Source organism: Chaetodon auriga, chromosome 21, assembly GCF_051107435.1.
Source record: "Chaetodon auriga isolate fChaAug3 chromosome 21, fChaAug3.hap1, whole genome shotgun sequence".
Taxonomy (NCBI): Eukaryota; Metazoa; Chordata; class Actinopteri; order Chaetodontiformes; family Chaetodontidae; genus Chaetodon; species Chaetodon auriga.
In genome coordinates, this window is record NC_135094.1 from 10,165,270 (window position 1) to 10,186,805 (window position 21,536).

At 46.9% G+C, this 21,536-nt stretch overlaps 2 protein-coding genes across 5 annotated transcripts in view; one reads left to right on the forward strand and one right to left on the reverse strand.

Moving 5' to 3' along the window:
• The window catches only part of sulf1 (sulfatase 1), a 35,638-nt gene extending 23,201 nt beyond the window's left edge, over window positions 1–12,437 (forward strand). The window contains exons 10-21 of one of the 4 annotated variants that reach the window (XM_076761226.1): window positions 1,458–1,584; window positions 3,687–3,894; window positions 4,458–4,704; window positions 4,805–4,901; window positions 5,013–5,107; window positions 5,285–5,356; window positions 6,163–6,335; window positions 6,431–6,573; window positions 6,758–6,881; window positions 8,419–8,452; window positions 9,503–9,553; window positions 10,277–10,429. In XM_076761226.1, the coding sequence (XP_076617341.1) occupies window positions 1,458–1,584; window positions 3,687–3,894; window positions 4,458–4,704; window positions 4,805–4,901; window positions 5,013–5,107; window positions 5,285–5,356; window positions 6,163–6,335; window positions 6,431–6,573; window positions 6,758–6,881; window positions 8,419–8,452; window positions 9,503–9,553; window positions 10,277–10,310 (1,405 nt within the window). In that variant the 3' untranslated portion in view covers window positions 10,311–10,429. Of the gene's footprint in view, window positions 1–1,457; window positions 1,585–3,686; window positions 3,895–4,457; window positions 4,705–4,804; window positions 4,902–5,012; window positions 5,108–5,284; window positions 5,357–6,162; window positions 6,336–6,430; window positions 6,574–6,757; window positions 6,882–8,418; window positions 8,453–9,502; window positions 9,554–10,276 lie in introns of all 4 variants that reach the window. The other 3 variants (XM_076761228.1, XM_076761227.1, XM_076761229.1) reach the window with 3 other exon arrangements.
• Window positions 12,438–12,859: 422 nt separating this feature from the next.
• Window positions 12,860–21,536, reverse strand: part of slco5a1 (solute carrier organic anion transporter family member 5A1) — a 40,483-nt gene continuing 31,806 nt past the window's right edge. The window contains exons 6-10 of the mRNA XM_076761230.1: window positions 21,300–21,498; window positions 18,364–18,523; window positions 17,465–17,706; window positions 17,269–17,333; window positions 12,860–15,898 (exon numbers count right to left, since the gene is read on the reverse strand). Coding sequence (XP_076617345.1) covers window positions 15,441–15,898; window positions 17,269–17,333; window positions 17,465–17,706; window positions 18,364–18,523; window positions 21,300–21,498 — 1,124 coding nt within the window. The 3' untranslated portion in view covers window positions 12,860–15,440. The remainder of the gene's footprint in view (window positions 15,899–17,268; window positions 17,334–17,464; window positions 17,707–18,363; window positions 18,524–21,299; window positions 21,499–21,536) is intronic.

The following is a 21,536-nucleotide window of genomic DNA, read 5'->3' on the forward strand; positions in this document are numbered from 1 at the left end:
ATCCCATCAAGCTTGTCTTCACATGACGCAGGCGGCCGAGCAAAAGAAAAAAGGTTAAAATGAAGTAAATAAGAAAGGAAAGACATTGGGCAGTGGTAGGAAAATGAAGAGGGAGAGAGCAGTAACACTGGTTGAGGCCAGATTACGCTGGCAGCATGTGTAATGATACTGTATATTACAGTATGTCATGTTCTCCCGTACAGCTGCTGTTTTTCCCCCACTGTCATTTCCTCACAATCCCTATTTTTTTTTCAAAATAGCTGCCTTGGCCTTCCTATCTCCTTTCCACTAATTTGCTCATTTGCCAGCGACATGTCAACATCTGCAGACACGTCTCCAAGAGTATAAAAGAAGCGCTGGTTAGCTCTGCTGCCGCACACGCAGATGAGTCTCCTGCTGGCATACGTTTGTGTGACAGAAGAACTCGCCCCGTCTGTGGGGCCGCTGTGTATGAAATGAAGAGAGTGAGACCTCTGACCCGTAGCGGCTTTAGCTCTTTTAATCCATTCCTCCATTAATCCACACTGTTTAGAGAGGCTGTCTGCTTGTGCGCTTGTCTCTAAATGCTGAGATTAGCCTCCGCAGTCCTTTCACTCTGTTCCTCAGGCACAGATGTAGCAGCGCATACACAGTAGCTAATGTTTTTTTGTACAGTCCTCACACCGGTCATGTGATACGCTCTGTGATTTAATATCCTCACATGACCTTACAGTACTGTACCACTGAGCCTGTGAAAATGCTGATTGGCAGCTGGGACTCACTGCGTTGTTTGGGAATCCAATCATCTACGTAATGCAGCCATCGGGGTGTGACATCGACAACAACTGTTAGCTCTTTAATCACCCTTGGCTAAAGGCTAAAGACCATAGCCAAGCCAGTGTGTGAACATTGGCTCTCTTCCCCTGGAACAGGACGGGATCGGACGACACAACAACAGGCCTACTCTTAAAGGGGACAGGTTGTTCTGCTGCGTTGTCGCCGTCATTCTGTCTGTGTGTCGTGAGCAGCCAGTCCGTGTTGGCAGAGTTAGGGATACAGCAGGGGATGGGGTAAGGGGGGGGTTGGCATGGCCTGAGCAAAGACTCAGCCAGGCCTTGTGGTGGTAGCAGAGGAGAAGGGGGCAGTGCAGTAGAACGTGATGCCAAGCCAAGGTCAAACAGCTTGGCCTGGAGCTGAGCAGTGGTGTGAGGCTGTGCTGAGCTCCATGCCCAGACCCTCTGGCACAACACAGACGCTACATAACTTATCCATTCACTGGCCATGACCATGAGTCGCACACAGGACTGGCCCTGACAGAAAGTAAAAAACAGGAAACTCTTAAAGTGAATAAAACTTTAATTCAGCGCACTTACGTTGAGTAATACTTTAATAGTTTAATAGTTTATTGACTCCCCTGAATAAGTCCTTTTGTTGATGCTGATTCCCTCTTAATTCTGTTTACTTGTGTTGTTGTGCAGGAAGATCCTGCGAAAGAAGGATGACTCTGTGAACACGCAGCACACCAACAGCCTTCCAAAGTACAAGAAGGTCAAAGAGACTTGCCAGCAGGCCGAATACCAGACACCCTGCGAACAGCCAGGACAGGTAAAACAAACACACCCATGTGCACTCTGCAAACCTTTGTGAGCAGAAATGAGTTCCCCTGATATCCACCGATTAAAGTTCCTTCAGTTCTGTTCTAACAGTAATGAGTACCACTCCTGCGGCGACCTCCGTGCTGCCTCTTGAACTATTCCACAGAGCCACAAGTGAAATAGTCATTTGCAGCACATCAGTTGGTTCATAGCTGGACCCTTTCGCGCTGCTTTGTGGTGCATTGGTACTTCCCTTTCATCTGTGCCCATTAATTCTCTGGCAGACCAACAGCCAAGTGCTACAGTATGTGGCCTTGGAGCACACAGACCAGAACAATACAAATTGTTACAAGTTTCAGGTAGCGTTAAATGACGGGCAGAGTTTCTGAGGAGCTGACTAATGCAGTCCAGATCCAGTTTATGGTCGCATAAATGTGTGTGTGTAACAATCAGTTATTAAAGACAGCAATGGAGCGATTCTAGTGGAGCTCAGCAGCGTGTGTCGTGTGAATGCATGTGAGACTGTGGGTACAGTATGTGCGCATGCCTGTAACAGTGCACAAAAGGTGCAGAAATGTAGTCATTTACAGTAAACATCATAATATGTGGCTGCATAGCATGAAGCATAAGATGTATTAATGGCTCATCTGGCGTGATTTAACATGGCTTCCCAGTGAGCAGCCTGAAATGTGCGAGCCGTTGAGTGTTTCTTACAGGGTGGAATGGTATTTAAACTCAGATACAAACACATTGTATTATCTAATCTGTCTCATTCCAGCTCCTCATCCCCTGTTGGTTACGTGCGCAGAGGAAACGCGTAATAAAGAGTGTAGATCAACTCACCTCCCTGTCAAACATAAACCTCGCCTCAGACTGAATCATTCTACTGAAACAGTTAAATGTATCTTCAACGAGGACATTGAACTAGCCTTGACCCCAATTTAGGTTAGGATGATAGAATTTTTGTTTTCGAAAGCCTCCCTTTTGAATATGACCACATGATCTTGGGTTCAGACAGACAAGGTTTTTCTAAGAGCACAGCCTGTCTTGTGTTTTTGTCACTGAGCTTTTGCGGTCCTTTGGAATTGATCATGTGATAACTGTATGGGTCTGTTGTGAGTACGCTAAATTCACTCACCAGGGATGCAGAGAAACCTCTGTTAGTGAGTTTTTTGGAGGTACGTGACTTTCTCCTACCTCTCCTCCTTGTTGGTTTCTCATCTGTCTCTGCTCTCCTGCTGCTGCAGCGGCACTGTTGTGCTTTAAAAGTGCTCACAGGAGGGAGGGCGAGGGAGAAGGATAAAGAAAGACAGAGATCGTTTTCATCCCTGAGTGACGATACATCTCTCACCCTCTCCCTCGCGTCTTGTTTGATGCTGATATAACAGCTCCGTTGGGCCCGTAAGCTCTTCGTCACTGTACGAGCCAGAAGAAACCTGATCTGCCTTATGGCCTTTTGTTTGGACCCACGTTCCCACACTCACCACTGATCATCTGCGCTGTGCCCTGCAGATGTGTCTCTTCCATTTATATGAGACCTAACCGGCGGTACTACCCACAGAAATTAGCCTCTGCTTTCATTGCCTCATGGGAATGGATGTTGAGAAAGACACAGAGGATGTAGACAAACGCGTGGATATGTATTTACACAAGTAGACTGGTGACGCACTTGGCGCAGATGTACCCACTGTGAGAGTGATAGGGGTTTCCGCTTTATTTTCCAGACACCAGACAGGCCCAGTTCATCTCATGTGGTCGTTTTGGTTTATCTTTCCTGCTGCTTTTCAAAGTCATTCTGTCCCACAGGCTGAGATTTGCCTGATATATATGTGACAAGGAGTTTCTGAAACCGCAGCAAAACAGAGGCATTGTCTGGGATTAAGTTGTTCATGTTGTTAACATCTATAGTGCTTATTAGCTGTGCCAGAAAATCTGTTCATTGCTTAAATAACATGAGGAGGTTTCTTGAAAAAACACACATCAAGGACACTTTGGTTTGTTCTGATTTCTCGAAATCCAGACACACAAATTAAGTTAGGACTGAGAAAACTACATGAAGGGAATATTATTTCTCCCGGTTCATTTCTGTTTTTTCTCCACTGTTCCTGACAGAAATGGCATTGTGTGGAGGAGATCACGGGCAAGTGGAGGATACAGAAGTGTAAAGGCAGTTCAAAGGAAGGCTCCAGGAAGAGGGCCCGCAGCCTGAAGCCCCGCAGCAGTTACGACAACAGAGAGAGGGGCTGCGACTGTGGGGACGCTGCCGTCAAACCGTCCAGAACGGACCGCCGCTCCCACCGCCAGCTCTCATCTGGCCAGCGTGAGTGCACATAAACCTTTTGTTTCTCCATCCAATATGGTATAAGAGTATAAAGTGATGGAGGGTTGGATGTACACGTGTGTGGGATCATTGTGGTTATTTCAGTCGGGGATCTGGCATCAGGCAGGCTACTTCAGTTGACGTGCAGCTTTTTCTTAACTCACATTGTATTGATGTCTGTCTCTTAGTACCAGAGAAGAAGAAGTCTGCAAAGGCTCAAGTCTTGATTCCCTGTCATGGATTATTCATGCTGTAAAGGGAGACAGATGCACAGAAAAAGCAAACATCCTGCAACAAGTCCTGCAATTAGTCCTGTGGATGTTGCCGTGTGTGTGCGCTGTTGAGATTGTCGGTTTTGAGTGGTGTGATGCCCTCTAGTGTTGTTTAGAAAAGGTGCAACTGAAATATGAACTTTGATGATCCTTAAAGATGCACTCCAGAAATGTCCCAAAATTAATACTTAGAGTGGGGTTTTAAATTGATCAGGAACACTGAAATAAGGAGTTATCGTCAGTTGAATAAATATACAGACTAAACTCTACTTCTTTCTTTTTTTTTAATAGGTTATCAGCCACGTTTTGTCCACACCCGGCCGACAAGGTCTCTGTCTGTGGAGTTTGAGGGTCAGATATATGACGTTGACCTTCAAGCAGACGATCAGTCAGCTGTCCGCCGCCGCGTCATCTCGAAGCGTCACTTCAGCCCCGAGGACCCAGAGTTTGATTTGGGCTCGGATGACGGTTCAGAGGAAATGCTGGCGGATGATACCAATGCTGTCGGATACCCAAACTCTGTGAAGGTCACCCACAAGTAAGGAGACAGCGTCCCTTAAAATGACCTCGCTTCTCACATGCATATATGTCTGTCGGAGGAGAGGTGTATGACGGGTGTGTTCTTGCGTCTGTTTCAGGTGTTTTATCTTGATGAATGACAGCGTGCACTGTGAAAGAGAAATCTACCAGTCCTCCAGAGCCTGGAAAGACCATAAGAGCTACGTGGACCAGGAGGTGAGTGTGCCAGGAGACGTAAGCGATGCACCGGGCGTCAGGTCACTCATTTTCTCAGCGGTCAGGGATTGGTCATAATTGATAAAAGATTTATTCCATATTTAATTCCAGATTGAAGCACTTCAAGACAAAATCAAAAACCTCCGGGAGGTAAGAGGCCACCTGAAGCGGACGCGACCAGACGAGTGCGACTGCGGCAGGAGGAGGTTAGTCATTTAAATCTCACCTCCAAAATTCATTTCTCTCTTTCATGTTATTCACATGCACAATGCAAGTAGTTGTTTAAGGCCTCATGCAAAACCCTATTGGAGTCCACGCCTAAAAAAAAAAAAAAAAAAGTGTTCTTTCTGGTCCTTAGTCTCTTTCTCTGTTTATAAAACCAGCTATTATAGCAAAGGAGACAGAAACAAGGCAGAGAGATTGAAGAGCAGGAAAGATCAACTCCATCCGTTTAAGTGAGTTTCTCTTCCCCTTTAATTATCGGTTTGCCCCATTTAGTGTCACCACTGTCCTCATTCATTGATACTGACCATCACTTCAAAATGTTGTATCCTATGATGCTGTTTGACTGTACATTTCTGTCCTCATTGCTGAATATCTGCATGGTCTCTGCATGTCAGGTGTAAACATACAGCTCACCTTCATTTAGATATCATGGTAGTTCCCACATGACCAGTCCAGCATGTGTGTGTGTGTGCTTTGTATTTGTTCTGTGAGGTCTGTGGTGCAAAAAAACAAATGGCTTCCTAAAGCAAGAATGTCATGTAGACATTTTCATTCAGTGTTTGGTCCCTGGGTTGAGCTTAAATGACAAAGCAGATGTATGGCCAGGGACCTATTTTGTGTGTGTGCGTGTGTGTGTGTGTGTGTGTGTGTGTGTCTGGAAGTGATTGAGTCGCATGGAAAGATAGAATGACTCAACAGAGGAGGAAATCAGTCAATCCCTCAAACACAGTGATCAACTTGCACCAGGAAACATCGGGAACAGATTGTGTCAATACAAAGCAGCTGCTTTTTTCCGTGTTCATGCGGGGAGGAAGAGGGGGACAGTGGCTAGAATGTCGTCCCGGAGAAAATTGGACATAGTGAGAGCTTAAACATGAAAGTAAACAGACTGTCGCATCCTGGCATCGGCGGTGCCTTCTGGAAGTCCCCCTCCACATCTTCCACCATTGTGGTTGCTGGCATTAAAGAGGGCGGGGGGCTGATGTCATCTCTGCATCCCGCCGGTTTGTAATTTCCTCGCGTTTCTTCGCAACAGGGAAGCTGCGCAGGAAATGGACGTGAAGGCTCAGTTGTACAACGAGATCCGGAGGAGGAAGAAGGAACGGAAGGAGAAGAAGCGGCAGAGGAAGGGAGACGACTGCAGCCTGCCGGGCCTCACCTGCTTCACACACAACAATGACCACTGGCAGACCGCTCCCCTCTGGTCGTGTACGTATTCAGCCTGTTATCTGTAAGCTCTTATTAAGGTATTTGTTTGCAGCCGCAGTTGAATTGACTGCAACACATCTGTCTTTACTGTCCAGTGGGTGGATTCTGTGCATGCACCAGTTCCAACAACAACACCTACTGGTGCCTGAGAACCATCAACGAGACACACAACACGCTGTTCTGCGAGTTCTCCACTGGCTTCCTGGAGTACTTTGACCTCAACAGTGACCCCTACCAGGTGGGTGAACATCTGTCTGCAGTCATTCAAGCTGTTAATGACCGTCCTGCTTCCTGTCTGTGTCTCCTCAACTGTTTTCATTGGTCCGTGTATCCTGAAACTAGTAATTATGTTGGAAACGGACAAACGTGCGAATATATTGCAGCACTGAAACATTTTTTGTGTGTTTGTTCCACCCGTGCAGCTCACCAACGCGGTGTATGCAGTGGATCGGGAGGTGCTGAACTCTCTCCACGCCCAGCTGATGGAGATGAGGAGTTGTCAAGGTTACAAGCAGTGTAACCCTCGTCCAAAAGGATTGGATGCAGGTAAAAAAAAAAAAAAAAAAAGCTGATTTTCAGCCTGTTTATTGTTCCTGCTTACCTGTCCTGAGCTGTGTGGATGTCACACTGGGTTTAGTGGTAGTTGTGATGCCGACAATGACTGAAACAGAGCTCACACACAGAAGAAGTAAACAGGTGATTAAATCTGAAGTAGCTTGACTTGAAAGAATCCTTGTTGCTGAAATCATCATATGAGCGTCTGCATGGTTACATTTCAGTCCAGTCTTCTGTGTTTTTTTGAATCTGCTTCAGTCTCTGTGGTGTGTGTGTGCGTGTGTGCGTGTGTTTGCACATATCTGCATGCTGCATGTGTTTGGGGACAATCTACTCAGTGACATATGCTGAAATTTCAGGTGGAGGTCAAGGAATCATCACCGAGTCATATGTGCTGTTTGTTGATGTGTGTTCACGCGTGTGTGTGTGTGTGTGTGTTTGTGTGTTTGTGTGTCACACGCACACACACTCCGACCCCTCTCTCTCAGCCCAGGACCTTCCACTCTGCCGGGATATTTTCCCCCTTCACATATTCTGAGTTCTAGCCTTTTGATTAGTATTTTAGAGTAAAAATAAGTTGTTCGCTCTGGCTATCATCCCCTCTGTGACTCACCCAGCGTTAGAGATATTATTTGGAGGATGCTATCATCACAGCAATTGAGGCTGTCATTTTATTTGAGCCCGTCATGCATCACCGCTATAATCAGCCACAATATGTTTTTTTACGACCACCGCGCGGCCCGGGCACCCTCACAGCGCAGACGATCCCAGCGACGGAGGCAGTTAATAAGTAATGCCGCGATGACCAAAGCCTGTAAGGTTGGTGTGTGGCATGAACTGGCTGCATTGTTTATGTCCCGCGGATAAAAAGTTAATGTGTGTAATTACCAGCTGGAGAGTGGAGCACTGGGGCGGCCAAGCTGCTCTGAGAAAACTGATTGTGTTTCAGCGCTGGCATGCTGAACTTGTCAAAGCCGTGCCAACACATGTCACATAGCAGCCTAAAATCTCTTACTTGTGCTGGCCGCCCTCGCTCGGGTACGGTGCCAGCGCCGTGAACCAATGAAAATTGCTATTGCGGTTACATCAAGTGATGTTTTTGTTGGAGGGATAGATTATTAAAGCTAAACCGGTGTGGTGAAATGGATCTAGCAGCTACTTGCACTTATTTACGGAGTGTGACTTAAGCGTCATTATCACTGGATAACCTTGTGTGTTTTTCGCTTTGAAGGGGAAACCCCGCTGAACCCTAAACCTCACAGAACCACTCAATCCTGCTCAGTCCTCATCTCTCCACCCAGCCCGATCGTGCGACCTTTCGAACTTTCCTCCCCTGTTTCCAAATCCGAAACCTCTCCTCTCTCTGATTGCTCCCGTCCTCGTTCTGATCATCCAATAATTGCATTTCTCCCTAGGGAGTAGCAGCTGTGCATGAAGGAGTCTTCAGTGTGAATGATCTATTTATCTCCCTCCCGTATCTCCCTGAATCAAAGCATTAACAATCGATTGCTTTTATTTTTCCGATCAGGAGGTAAAGATGGAGGAAGCTATGAGCCACACAGGTATCCACCAATTTTTGTTTCTCTTCAGTGGCTTTTTCTTTAACACCTGCATGGGCCGAATTTGCCTCATTCCCACTAATACATCCGTCCATGGAGTGCTGGCGCTTAATCTGTGGCTGCATGCTGGGGACACGCTAACAAATCATTTTTTTTCTCATTAAAGCAGCTTCATTTGTTGTCACCTCTGTGCACACCACCTGTCTTCACTTTAATCTGCCGCGTAACGTCACCCTGCAGCTATTTAAACATGGAATATTTTGCATATTTCCAAACCTTTTGCTTGAGAGCGCAAGATTTATAGCAGCTGTTCAAACTTAGCCTCAAAGTAGATCCTTTTTTTTATTTTTTGTTAGCTCTCCTGATGATAGCATGGCTCAATGAGAATTAAGAAGTCATGTAGGGAAGAGGCTGAATCTGTGCTTCTACCTGAGACCCACCGAAGCATCAAGTGCACGTGAATGACAATGCATGATACTGTATCATCCCCCCTCATGCATCACATTCTACATGAAAGCTTAAAGGAGGAGTTCGACGTTTTGGGAAATTAGCGCGAGAGTCAGACGAGAAGAGCAGCTCCTCTCTGGCGTCTGTCCATGTGCTAAATATGAAGCTTAAGTCAACAGCTGCTTAGCTTCGCCTGGCTCTGCAGAACCTCGAAAGCTAATTCGTTAAGAAAACTGGAGTGCAAATACGACAATTAGTGGTTTTACAGGTTAGCTTTGTGCCCTCGCCTCAAGTCTTTATGCTAAGCTAACTGCCTCATGGCTGCAGCTTCATATTTACCGTACAGACACATGAGTAGCATCAATCTTCTGTTGGAAAAATAAGCAAATTTCCCAAAAAAAATGTGGAGCTACTCCTTTAATACCACCCTCCATGCCATATCAGCCATATCCACAAATCAACAGCCATCATCACACTAGTGTACATTCTCATTTTGCTCATGGCCATTAGCTTGTGGTAGAGTGGACGTTTGAGTTGCTGTGACCTCTCTGTCCCCCCACTGACCTCTGCCCCTCTTGACCTGTGTTTCTGGCACCTGCTTACCAGGCAACAGCAGCATCGAAAGTGGTCAAAGAGGAGACCAAGCCTCTCCTTCCTGTGAGTGCCTAAGCCTACGTCAAAGCCATCTCCATTCTCTAGCTGCAGTAGTTACAAGAAAGCTGATCTCACAAGGAAAGCCGGCCTAAAGCGCCACTGATGCTTCTTCTTCCTCAGTTTTTACCTGCAGACATCAAACTGAGCCCGACTCTGATTTAGCCTTTCACTGCCATCTTCTGTTGTTTGCCTCTGTTTCTGATAGCATTTGGATTTTTTTTTTTTTTCTGGGGATACACCATTCAGCAGCTCATTTTCTTCTTTTTTTTCCCCTGAGCATCTTCTTGTTTTGTTGTTTTTGTTTCCTCTGCTTTTAAGTTCTTTTATTCCAGGTTGCCTGACTTTGCATCTCAACCCCGTGCAGGCCTATTGTTAACTAAGCCGTTGCATTTTTCTTGTGCAGCTCAGTGTGTTAGTCTGTAACGATGGATCATTAAATGTTTTTTCTTTTCAGTCTGTCTGTCTAATGTGAATTTCTAAGGCAGCATGTGTTTGCACTACTCATGGCTTGAGCTTAGTGTGGGTGCTGTGTTTGTTTAGTTTATCGAATGCAGCTCTGAGGTGTGTGGGTGACTGTGTGTGTGTGGATGTTGCTTGGGGTCTCAAACCCCATGGAGCTGGCTGCTTTAGTGAGAGCTGGAGGCTGGGCATGACTGCATGGTGTCTGAGTAAACTCTTCCTTCTACTCTATGTTCTTACAGTCTTCTGGTTCTTTGTTTTTGGCAGCACACAGCCAGTATGGGACGGACGACAGAGTTAAACTACCCAACTTGACAGACGAGGAGGTGAACTGGCAGGGACTGGAGGATCTGTATAGCATAAACGAAAGCCTTTATGAATGTAGGCCTGACTACAGCCCCAGCCCAGACGACTGGGCCAACTTCCAGAAGGATGTAGATAATATATTTGCACTGCGACACGTTTTAAATAAATTCAACCGAACCCATGAGCTCGACGACACCACCCTGCCAGAGCTGGGCTCCGGGGCCGGGGGTGGAGGCCTTGAAGAGGGCAGCGGAGAAGAGTTGGGCCCGGCCGGCCACGTCTGGCCTGGCCTGGCCACGGAGGCTCGCCTCACCACCCCCGCCCCCAGCAAAACGCCACCAGCACCACCCACACCCAGGCCCACACTGGAGAGGAAACTGGAATCTGTTGTCAACGACCTTCCTGAGAGGCTTACAGACAGACCGAGGGGGTCTGTTGCGTCCCCGGTGACGGCATCATCATCAGGTCCAAGAGGAGACGGGGTTATCTCCCGGAGCGACACGTGGGCGCAGCTGGAGGAGATCGAAGGTGAGACGTTCAGCGGGAACGGACTGACGGAGCTGGAGACACGACACGACAACCTGCTGCGTACTCACAACAGCCTGCAGGCCCAGCTGGAGCCTGGCCTGGGCCACGGAGAGCAGACCGGCCCTCAGGGTCTCGACCTGGGCCTGGACCTCGAAGAAGAGGACATATTCCAGGCCCAAGGCTACCTCCCACTCTCCTCGCGGACACTGAGGCCCAAGGTGCAGGCCAGCACCAGCGGGAGCCCCCCCACCACACAGACTAGGACCCCACAGAGTGTCGGGTTGGTACTACAGGTGCTGCCTCAGTCGGCGCTGCCCCTCACCTTGGACTACGAGGGCAGCGGCTCTCTGCCTCAACCCTCCAATCAGACCCTCTGAGGCAGACGCATGCGCTGGCCAGCCGGCCAATGAGCTGCTGGTCGCCATAGAGACACAGAGACACAGTGATTGGGAGATGAGCTTGCCAAGAGCAATGGCGAGTGATGCCACCTCAGTCAGTCAGAGTTGTATAATGAGTATTAAAGTTATTGTTTATTTTTTTACAGGTGCCTACATTTATTAGTAAACAGTGTTATGTTTTTTTGTTTTTTTTTTTTTTTCAAATATATATATTTAGAAACGAAAAAAAGCCTTAATGCAGCTAAGCTTAAGTGTTGGGATTAAAAATGATGAATTCTTTTACGGATCACATCATTGATGTTTTTAATGTATGTTTTTAAGAAAAACATGTGAGTGGTGAAACCATTTCAGCAGCTGAACGAGCAGCATCAGTCGGCCAAAGGCACGCTCACATCGCAGGACGCCTCACCAGGACACTGTCCCCTCATTATATACACAAAGGCAACATTTGACCCCAAATGCACTTTTGAACTTTTCCCCGTTTCGACTTTGACCCTCCACCGAAATTTGTGTCCATTGTGAAATCCAATTTTTATGAAAGTTAGATTCAGCATAAATGCAGAATATGTTCTACAAATTGTCTGTAATTTCAGTATATGGGAATATTTATGCCCCCTTGCCATTTGTCATCAACATATCGGAGAGTTCAGACAATCCTGGGACAGTTTCAGCAGCTGGTGTCATCTGAATGATCCAGCTGCAGCAAACACATCTGAGCTCACGGTCCACTGCACCGGCTCTGACTCTGCAGTTTGTCACTATTCACAGCCTTTAATGTCACAAGCATCACCAGTATCACAATCACCGGGGGGTGAAAATGTTTATTGTGTCACTTTTTTTTTTTTTTAAAGAAATGTCCCCAATTAATCACGTGGTGTACGATGTAGTGCTTTGATAATCCAGAGTATTGTGTTGCACATGGCCAATTCATTTCAAATGTAACCGTGTAGTCCCTTAAATCTGGTTTTTGACGGCACACTGTCACAGCTTCGTCTGACAGCGCAGTCGGTGATTCACCTCTGCTGACGGTTGTAGTGTTGGTGCTTCCGAGGAGCGACCGAGATGTTAGAAAACTGGTTCTGCAACAACCCGACGCTGTCCTCCTTTCTAGACAGTGTGTGTGTGTAGAAGTGTTAGAACACGTCTGGTTTCAGGAAAGCCATGAAGCTGTTAAGAAATAAACCCTTTCAACCTTCCCGGTGATGTCTCGGCCTCAAGTGTTTTCCCGCCGCACGGCTCTGTGAGCGACACTTTGCAATGATTCAATCAAGCCAAATGGATTTTTTTTTTCTTTTTTTTTTAATGACAAATATCAAGTATTCAAGGCATTTGTAAACCAAGTGTTCACAAACATCAATTAGACTTCTGCTCCTGAGGAACAAAAGCAATAAGAGCTCGACTTTCAGAATACTGCTTCTCCTCCGTCCGGGAAACTCGCTTTCAGGTCAAACGCTGATGAAAGGAAAAGGCGCTAAAAGCAAATCTACAATCAACCTGAAGCCGTCCAGGTGTGAACGGTGAAGGCGGACACCTCCGCGTTTGCTGTGTCCGATGCTCGCTGTGGCGTTACCGGATGATTCTGTGCCCTTCCCTGCAGAGAGCGCGCTGCTTGCTTGGCTTGTTTGGTTTTTTTTTTACTGTTCGTTTGGCGTTTAATCAGAACAATAAATGTTTAATTATAGGATGACTCAGCAAAGTCTGCGTCTGGCCTTCCAGTCACGTTAGCAGGCGACCATGAAGGCAGCGGAAGGCTACAGAATCATGACAGATGGAGAGAAGGGCATTCTGGGTAACATCACTGCAGCATTTATATGAATTCAATTGTGTAGTCGACAGAAAAACTAACATCGCAATAACCCAAACACCCCCCCCCCCCCGCCTCCCCCCAACACGTGACGTAAGCAAACTCAACCCTTCCCGTGTGATAATACTGCTCAGGCACCGCGAGACAAATCCACCGTTTTTGTTCATTTTTTTGTAGCTTTAATCTTAATTTTTTTTCCTCTTTTTACTACAATGTCATGGATTAGTTCATAAATATGCTCCTAACTATGTGTGAGCTCTATAATACGCTTCACTTGCTTTGTCGATATTTACACGATGATCACGTATGAGTGTGTAATTTGAGGTACTAAGTTACAGTAATACTAAAATCAGTCACTCGTTAGCACTGGATAATCTTCACCTGGCAGAATACTACCAATCTTGGCCCAAAACGTTAACTTTTAAAATGTGTTCACTGCGTCGGAGTTTCCTTTCGCTCCACCCAAACTTTCCATAGCTGAAATGAAGTCGAGCTGATCGGAATATAAAATACATTAACTTTATTCGACTTTTACCCCCCTCAGAAAAGAAAAAATACATAAAATGTGGTAAAACAACGTGCCACAGATTTGTCTTTTTTTTGTATCCACCTGATCCTGAACAAAGCTTCTTTTTTTTAACATGAAAAGGCCTGATTACCACCTTTTCCACACAATAACATGAGCTCAAGCTAAAAGAAAAGGACACATTTCTACTGAACTGAACTGAACTGTTCAGACACATTCATCTGATTCCTGCCATCACACCCAATGTGTGGACTTCTCCACCAAACTAAATTTAGTCACATGACCTGCGGGCCATCTTTTGTTCGGGTCTGTCTTTGGGAAAACTGGAGAGCTAAATTCAGTGCAGTGATTAAGTTTAATAATTAACCTTTTAACCAAGAATGTCATAGTACAGACAACAGCAACATTCACTGGCCTTCTCACAATCATCTCTCTGTCCACTAGAGGGCCCCAAACACCAGGAACTGAACACTCAGATCCCTCTCGCTGATAAAAGGAGGTTCACTGTTTTACATGCCTGCCGCACTACTTGTTTTTTAAAAAGCCTAAACTACTAGATAACTACTATGTACATCTGATGACCATTAGAATGGAGAAGCCATTGCAATGCAGAGCCAAGATGAAGCATCCTGTCATTAGTAGCTGATTGTTGCCGTAGATCAGATAGAAAACAATTTACTTTGAGAAGTTCGAAACGGCTCTAATTTGGAAAGAAAACTGCAGTTTTGCCACGTTTTCTTGAACCTCCGTCGCATCTCCAGCCTCAAGTACAATCACATCTTTCGGACTCACAGTAGCTTTAGCACATGGTCGGAGAGGAGAAACCTTTCTTGCTTCTTTCTCATGTTTGCCACTTGGCTAACTATTACACACTGTAATAATAAAGTGGAGTGATGTGTTATGAAACATAGATATCTTGCTCCCTGACAAGACTCGACGTTTCATAGAAGTCATTGAAAACATTGTACCACCGGTGCTTGTCGGCTTTCAGCTACATGGTTATCTTGCCGAGGCGAGACACTCTGACCTCCGAGCGCGGCGACTCGAGCTCGGCGGCAGCTGTCGCCAAACACAAACGCAACGAAGCAGAATATTGTCGCTCAACTGAGAGGACAGTGACTGGCTTTTTCAGGAGCTAGCGTTTACCCTGGTAGCTAGCTTTGTGTACTGGACTGGCCGAGACAGCCTGAGAGGCACTGTTACGAAAAAAAGGAAGGGAAAAATAAAAGCGGTGCGAGAATTTAAAAAAACAAAAGAAGAAGAAAAGAACTCCCACTTTTGTCGATTGTGAAGATGCGAACGATGTTAAACAGACAGGTGAACAGGGTGGAATGGCTCAAACGCAAGACAGATCGCTGATATGTTCACAGACTGAAGGGAAGATGGGATCACGGATGAGCCGACAACAACGTGGTGGAATGACGTGAGCGGGGAAGAAGAGAGGATGTAGAACACAGGGGGAGCTGTACATTGGATCTTGCATAGTACAGGTTTGTCAGTTGTGCTTTAGATGCTGTGTTGATGACGACTCGTCTGTCTGTACAGAGATTTTAATGCCCTGCCTTTGAACAGTAGCACCATGTGATGTCTTTACGGCGTCCGAACGTCTGCGTGGATGCTGTGTGTGGCTGCAGCCGGTGATATGCTCAGAATAAAAGAACATCTGTCAGCCTCCTGTTCTTCTAAACAACAATGAGCAGCCCTTTGAGGATGGTGGGCGCGGCTGTGTCTCTGCCCGTCAGTCCCACAGCAGCTGTGGAGCCCCGCCTGGTGTCTGATTGGTGTAAAGCAGACACCGCCTGGTGCAGAAACACAAACAGGAAGGCACGTGTCACGATGAAACCTCCGCGAGGGAGGCTCGGCGTGCTCTCAGACATGGGCGGAGCCTCTGTGGTGATGCGGCAACATGATGGGCGGGGTTATTGCTTTGAGGGCGTTGCCGGGGCAGCTGAGGCTGCTGTGGCCGCGGTTGAGCAGCAGGGCGGCGGGCGGGTCGGGCCGCGGCGGGATGAACACGGGGCAGGAGCGGGTGCGCGCGTGGCTTTTGTGGCCGCCGGCGTGGCAGATGAGCTCGCTGACGGTGCCCAGCGGAGGCAGGTGCTGGCGCCAGCGCTCGGCCCGCTCCTCCTTGTGCTTGATCGAGTACCAGGTGAGGAAGATGAAGATGAAGCCGACGAACTTGAGGCTGGCGGCCAGGCCGAAGTAGACGAAGCGGAACGAGGTGACGTCGTACTCCCAGCAGGAGCCGTGCACGCCGCAGTCCTGCTGCCACAGCATGCAGGTGGTGTCGATCACAGCACCGAAGTAGATGGGCGTGGGGATGTAGGCTGAGGAAGAGGAGAGACGTGATCAGTAACCTTAATGAGCTCTGCCGGCTCCAAGCTCCAAACTACTCCTTCTCTGCTCGTTTAGACTAGAAACTGTGATTTAATGGCCTGAAAACCTTTTTTCTCCATCAATTTAAACAGAACCGTTGTCAATTCTAACAGTTCTGGTTATTTCACCAGTTTCTCTGTTTGTGTTTCTGAACTCGTCAAAATCTGAAGGTGGGCAGTTGGAAAAAGGTGATGTCGTGTTTCCATGAACCAATCAGAGTTCAATCACTGTTTTCTTTTTTTCTTTTTCTAAACTCTAACTCTGTTCTTATTCAGTCACAAATATTCTTACAGAGACAGAATTACGATTAAGGGGCTTCATGTTGATATGGATACTGAAAAACGCTTGATTTTTGTTGTACTATTGTATTACAATACAGTGCGTAAAGTAAATTTGAAAACCTTCCGGCACATGTATCATTATGACAACACAGTAAAGTACATACATTTCATCTATACTATTCAAATACTAGCATACAGTACACTCTGTATACAGTGTCGTGGTTTTGGGATACAGCATTAAGACACTTGATTAACTGTACTGCAGCACCGCCTTTCTACCACTTGGTGGCACCAATTCATGCAGATCAGGAGCAGCACTGATCCCTTTGTGTGCGTCAATGGAAGTGGACAAAATATTAGAAACACCTTTTAAGATAATGAACCCAACACAACATCATCATTAACTACAGCCTAAAAATTAAGACTTTTAAGTGCTGAATCAGCAGCTTTGTGGACACAAAAAGGCCACATTGGTAATTTTCTGAATGCAAAATGTATTGCGCAGCTGTTGTTTGGGATTGCATCAGATTGTATAATTAGCAGATAACTCAGATTTCAGCATCCGAGTGTATGACCACACAAATCCAGACTCTCCTGCCCTGCAAACACACATGTTGAGATGGTTTAAGAGAAGCGATGCGACAGCTGTATGTTCACACGGCCGCACCAAGCGGATCAGAGGCATGTTGGGGCAGTGCTTATGAACCCCGAGGGCTTTTCTACACTTCTCCACACACGAGCTCACAGAGGTCCAGTGCAGTGCTGCATCCCTGCTCTCGTTAAAATTGGAAGGCGTCATCAAGGACGAGAGAGAGAATTAGAGCCGGAGAAAACAGAGCGTTAGAAAAGTGGATTACAGACCAGCTGGAAAAGCCTCAACGATGGAAATTAGATGAGACGTGACTGGCTGCACGTTTTGTGCCAAATCCTGAGGATCCATTAACCTTTAACTTCTGCGCTTTCTGACAAAAGCAGATAGAAACATACAGCGGCTCCAACGTGTTTACCAGCCATCAGAGTGCAAATACTGAGGAGCTTACCGAGAGTTCGGAGCAGGACGAACTGCATCCCGAGAGCGAAAGGCCTCTCCTGCTCATCAACCGACCTGAGAGAAGAGAAACAGCATAGATGTGATGCTGATTCACAAAAAAAGAGTGTTTTAAGCAGCGTGTACACAAACTGAGACCACCAACCAAACCAAGAGAGCTGGGAAAGGATCAGCGTCAGCTCCCTTACCTGAGCGTGACGATGATGGCGGAGGGCTGGGCACAGGCGGTGATGAGCGTGACGATGAAGAGGAAGATGAGGAAAGGGATGAGGGTGTTGCAGGTGCGGTCGCACTTCCCCGACACAGCGTAGCCGTTCTCGTTCAGGTAGGTTTTAACAATGACCAGCTGCAGCTGGTTGACCTGGCCGCCGGACGACGGAGTGATGACCTGCCTGCTCTGTACGCAGCCGCAGTCGGTGTAGTTCCTGACCTGCAAAAAAACACATGGAGCAAATCCTACCAGTTACTCTGAAGCAAATTCTATTCAAAGACTAATAATATTGTCGCCATATTGAAAACTGATTGAGACACACGCACGCAGACCGGGTGGCACCGGTGACGTGATCAGTGATCCGGACAAAGAGTCAAGATGTTTACTTTCCTCGTGTTGTTAGAATTTCCTATCTGACATTGTTGCCGAGTCTGACACTTCCTGTGCTTTCAGAGCTACGGGAGAGGAACGTCTTTGTGTTTTCATTCTGATGGATGTGTCCTTGAGCAGAAACTTCTTTGAAATCATTCTCATCAATCCTTTTCTATTCGACTTGTTGAATAAATGGCAACAGAACAATTATTTGTGAGGCAGGAAAACAAAGACGTTATGAGTGCATGAGTGTGTGTGGGTGTGTGTCAGACTGTGTAAGGAGGACTGAGTGTACCTGGCTGCTGAAACCTAGCGGCTAGCTGTCACATTTATGCATAACTTTAAGCTTTAATATATGTTAAACGAGTCATGAAGTTAGCTTTAGAGACCAAAATCGTTGCAAAACTGCAGTTTTTGGTGCATCCATGTTGGCTTCATTTTCCAGCTCCGGAGGTCGCTGCTTGGTGTGTGTGTGTGTGTGTGTGTGTGTGTGTGTGTACTCACCCCGGTGCTGTCATTGCCCACGGTGCTGCATCCAGCCAGGCAGGGGTTGAAATAGGTAATGCCATCGGAGCCGCAGACCGGAGCGTACTCGTGGATCCTGCAGCCACAGTTCACGTTGCAACTGCCCGTCAGGTTCCTGTGGGTCATCGTCAGGGTCGGACTGCAGACACAGGAAAAGGGGGCCCATCACATCCATGTGCCACAAAACTGAGCTTTGAAGCCGGACTCTTAGCGCCGTTTATATTCCATGCAGTCTTTTATTGAAAGACTCCACCGTAAAGGCCACTTAGCTCACTTGAAATTCATTCCAGTGCGGCGGCTACATGCTTCTTCATAACTCCTGCTTTCCGAACCTCTCAAAACATTTTAGATGTTAAAACGCATTAACAAGGTAGTTTATCTCACACTTTGGAGATGTGTTTTCACATTCATGCTGTATCAGCGAGGGCCAGAGGCAGGGGACCTGAACTATCTGTAGGAGCACTTTTTCATTTTCTACATTAATTTATCTAGGTTAGCGTCAGCGCAGCCTCTCTTGCAAGTGTGGCCCTGCTGGGATAACAGCACAACATTTAGCCTGGAAAACCAAATTTATGGTGCTGTGTGTTGCATTATTACACCACAACTCCCATAAAACCCGACGCTTCTCACTGCAAAGAGGATGATACATCCTGTCCCCTGCATGGTCTGCCTCCATGAAGGTTTGTCTCAGCAGGAAAAAGAGACAAACAGTGTTGCAACAGTAGAAAATGAAGCAGAATGAAGAGGCTGCCAATCTTCTTGACAGTGTTTACTGTAGTCTCTGCGTCTCTTTATTAATCTGCTGCACATAATCCTTTTAATTAGCTTTAATCCTGCCGTCCAGCAGCTCGTGTGATGTGTGATGATAGAAGGACGGAGGCGAGGGGGTTGAGGAAGTGACACCTCCAGCAACTCGACAGGCAGTGTGGGAACGGTCGCTCTAAGCCAAACAGGACTTTGGCTGCGTCTGAGCCAGGAGCAGTGAAGCGAGTCCTGGGTTTTCTCTGGGAGGCTTTCGCTCTGAGCCCTGCGGAACAGCCGCGGACGGGCCCTAACAACACGGCAGCCTGGGAGTGACGCTAACACACACACGCACACACACTCACACACACACACACACACACACACACACACACACACACACACACACACACACACACACACACACACACACACACACACACACAAAACCAACACTGACTGACATCTCCTTCTGAACGTGTGTATTTTGATCGCGTATTGAAGATGATTATTTGCATTTGCCAAAAGACATTACACAAAAACAAACGAAAACCTTCCAACCAGGAAAAAGCTTAAATTATTTTACTTTTTAATCATTTTATATGATGCTACTTCTTAAAATCAGTGGACCATCATTTTTCAAAAGACCATAAAGTCATACTCATTTTCATGTCGGTTGTAAGAGGGGAAGCACATTTGGGCCTGTCCTGACATAACAGTGTCACATTCCAGACAGTGCGTGAGGCAGAGAGGGAGTGTGTGTCTGTCTGTCTGCGTGTGTGCATGTGTGTGCATGTGTGTGAATCTGCGTGCACGTAGAAAGTCGCAGGCTCACTGCACTCAATGTGCCTCCTTTTTTCCAGACTAAGCCCCGGCCTTCGCTGAACCCTCCAGATGTTGCGTCGCTGCGTGCAGGCGGCACTGCATAAGAACCCAAACGGGGAGCCAAAGACAGCCAGAGGCTTAATGTGGTTTAGCACCGCAGGCACTGAACACGGAGAATGATGGGAAACCAATTCTGAGGTCTTATTTTGTAAATAGGAAATAAGGATTCTGATCATTGGACAGCTTTATTTTGACTACACTGCAGCTTTTAATTAAGCACACAGGCCCAAGTCCTAATCATGCATCACATTTGCTGACATATTTCCTGATGTGCACTGTGGCACCTTTTTCGCCACATAGTCTCCAGCTATGTCTAGACTAGTGTGGGAGTGCAGACAGGGGACACAAAGGGTGCGCCTGGGCTGAACATTCCTCATGTGGGTGCTAGCAGTGACTAGTGACCGGTGCTGTTCATAATGAGGAGCCCCACCGGCTCACACGTCTTGTTCACCCCTCTATAAACACCGGCTTAAACAAAGACTGCAGTTATTAATGGGTCATCTGTGGGGCTTTAAAGGGCACACGGACTATTTGGCAAATAATCACTTTGATTAACGCAGTTATGTGAAAAGCAAATTTCACAGAGGTTTAGCAGTTTCACCTTTGTGTGGTCAGTGGAGATGGTGCAGTTGGCTGGTCCATACTGATGAGGTCCATTAGCAAAGTTCAGTTTTATATATCTAATGATTAAGACTATGTACTCTCAGAATTAATGCTTGAAATTCTGACTGCAAAGTTGACAAAATTGATTTTTGGCACAAATAAAACAAGCAGTGCACAGAATCATGAGATGGGATATTAATGCATTATGCAGGGCATCATCCAAGGTGACTCCATGCATGGAGCCTCTATGCGTCCGTCTGTATGAGTGTGTTCATAACCCTGTGTGCCAAAAGACATCTGCTTCGTACTTCTGTCTGCAGGGCCTGACACTACGGGATGACTGCTAGCTCTGCAGCCTGGCTGCTGATGTGGTGTCGAGCGGCGGCTTCAGAAATAGAGGTGGCAGAGTGATTCACTGGAGCCACGAGAGCAGATGCCAGTGTTGCTAATTAGTCATTCGCACTCCAGCACAGCGCCACAACACATGAGGATGATGGCAGTGGTGACAGCGTTCCAGGCCCACAAACCTCCTCCAGTATGTGTGTATATCAGATACGATTTCCTATGCAAACAAATGTTTTTTTTTTTAACAAGCAGTTTAGACACCAATGCATACCTGGCTCCAGAGTACCACATGCTAAAGCAAGAAGCAGACAGCTGCATGCACTCACACAGGAGCTCCTTACCCAGTGGTGTAGGGTATGTTGATGCCTCCTAAATTGATGCTCTCGCAGCCCACTATGAAGAGCGTGGAGAAGCAGAGCAGGGACACCCCGCTGCAGATCATGGCCAGCTTGGCCGACTCTCTGGCGCCGAGCTTCAGCTTCTTGATGATGTAGCCCCCCAGCACGATGCCCACCCCGGCGCTGGGCACGATGATCACACCTGTGAGGCAGACCGGAGAAAAGAAGGAGCAGGTGAGA